Source organism: Morus notabilis, unplaced genomic scaffold (assembly GCF_000414095.1).
Source record: "Morus notabilis unplaced genomic scaffold, ASM41409v2 C11441903, whole genome shotgun sequence".
Taxonomy (NCBI): Eukaryota; Viridiplantae; Streptophyta; class Magnoliopsida; order Rosales; family Moraceae; genus Morus; species Morus notabilis.
In genome coordinates this window covers 1-1,848 of record NW_010387396.1, presented here as the reverse complement: position 1 = coordinate 1,848, position 1,848 = coordinate 1, and the positions used below count along the sequence as shown (strand labels likewise).

General features: G+C 36.8%; 1 protein-coding gene across 1 annotated transcript; it reads left to right on the top strand.

Annotated features, from left to right (window-relative positions):
- Window positions 1-390: 390 nt before the first annotated feature.
- LOC112095254 (myosin-12) lies at window positions 391-1,786 on the top strand (the record flags this gene model as incomplete). The annotated part of the gene is made up of 5 exons (XM_024176934.1): window positions 391-450; window positions 551-721; window positions 825-980; window positions 1,180-1,386; window positions 1,637-1,786. Coding segments are annotated over 5 exons (744 nt in total), but the record flags the coding sequence as incomplete, so codon positions are not given.
- Window positions 1,787-1,848: the final 62 nt, after the last annotated feature.

The following is a 1,848-nucleotide window of genomic DNA, read 5'->3' as shown; positions in this document are numbered from 1 at the left end:
GCACTTTGATCGCTGATTTATTTTTCTTAGCTTTTTACTCCTATATTTACAAAAACGATAACAACTAACTCCAATCATTAATAGGGGAAATTGTAACTTTTTAGCACTTATTCTCCCTGAACTTCTTGTAGTTTGGCCCTTTCATCCCTAGAATTATTTTTGGCACTAAAACCCCCGAATTAGTCCTAAAATTTCCAAAAACTTAACCTCCATTAACGATTGGAGTTAATTGCTACTCTTTTGGAAACTTAGGGATTAAATATCTGCCGAAGAAAACTTAGAGGCGACGATATTAAACCACGAAAAGTTTAGAGGAGCACAAGTGCGAATAACCCTTCATACATATTTTATACCAGTGACCTAACTAAAAATACATATTTGGTGTTGCAGGAGCCAGTTCCTGTTTTCTCTCAGCTCACTAAGCAGAAATCCCTCACTGACAGACAACAGGTATATAGCTATAACATGAAATTATTGGCATATTTCAAGAAAAAAGAAAAATATAATTTTCCTTTGCTTTTCTGGGGACTAATTTGTAAGTTTTAAACAGGAAAACCATGATATGCTTGTGAAGTGTCTCACTGAAGATAAGCGGTTCAACAAGAACAGACCGGTTACTGCCTTCATTGTGTACAAATCATTGCTTCAATGGAGATCCTTTGAGGCAGAGAAGACAAACATATTCGATAGGATTATTCATACAATTCGATCATCGATAGAGGTAGTACAATAGAGATTTTAATCAGTATGATTAATTTTCTGCCTTTATGATCAACTGATTAATTTGAAATATGGTAATTTTTCTGCATACTTTGTCCTTAAAGAGTCATGAGAACATCAGTGATCTTGCATACTGGCTTTCAACCACTTCCACTCTTCTCTTCCTTCTTCAAAGTACACTCAAGGCGAGCAATAATCCTAATGGCTCCACGCATCGTAGCCGAACTTCTCCCGCCGCCTTATTCGGTAGAATGGCAAAAGTAAGACTAATCCTTTCCACTTGAAATTAAATTTTTAAGAGATAACGATGGTGCCCGACAACACAACTCACATAATGGTTAAGGGGGTTTGATATGAATGCGGGGTTGTTGCGTCGAGCACTGCTCATTTTGAAATCTTTGGTTTGAAAGAAAACAGTCAGCAAGATATTTTTGTCTCACTTCTTAACAATATATACAGCGTCAGGGTTTCCATTCATCTTCAATGGGCATCGGAATATCGAATGGCTACAGTGGAATGATTGGAAAGTCTAATGCAAAAGTGGAAGCCAAGTACCCTGCCTTGCTGTTTAAGCAACATCTAACCGCGTGCGTCGAGAAAATATACGGAATGATCCGCGACCGGTTAAAGAAAGAGATTAGCTCATTCCTGAATCTGTGCATTCAAGTAAGCATTTGTTTTTTAGAAAATTGTTAGGAGGCGCCACCAATCCTAAACACTACCATTAATAGAAAGTGGGTCCTGTATTATAGGACCCACCTTCTATTAGTAGATGCGTGGTGCATAACACTGCCGATGCCTTATAGCATTGTTCTTTTCCACAAATCTACGACCGAATGTTCTATTCTATATCCAATCATGCTTTATCTAAATTTGTATGACTATATTTGATTAGTGCCATGAACTGAATATACAGGCACCAAGATCTACAAGGGCAAGATCAATAAGAGGGTCATATAGAAATATCCATTCAAATATGGTGGCAAAACAGCAAGCATCAAACATTCACTGGCAAAGCATTGTCAATAAGCTAGATCATACATTGGGAATTTTATCTGAGAACCATGTAAGCAAATTAACCTCTACAAACTTTTGTTATATCTTTTTGCTGTATTTTTTTTTTTTTTT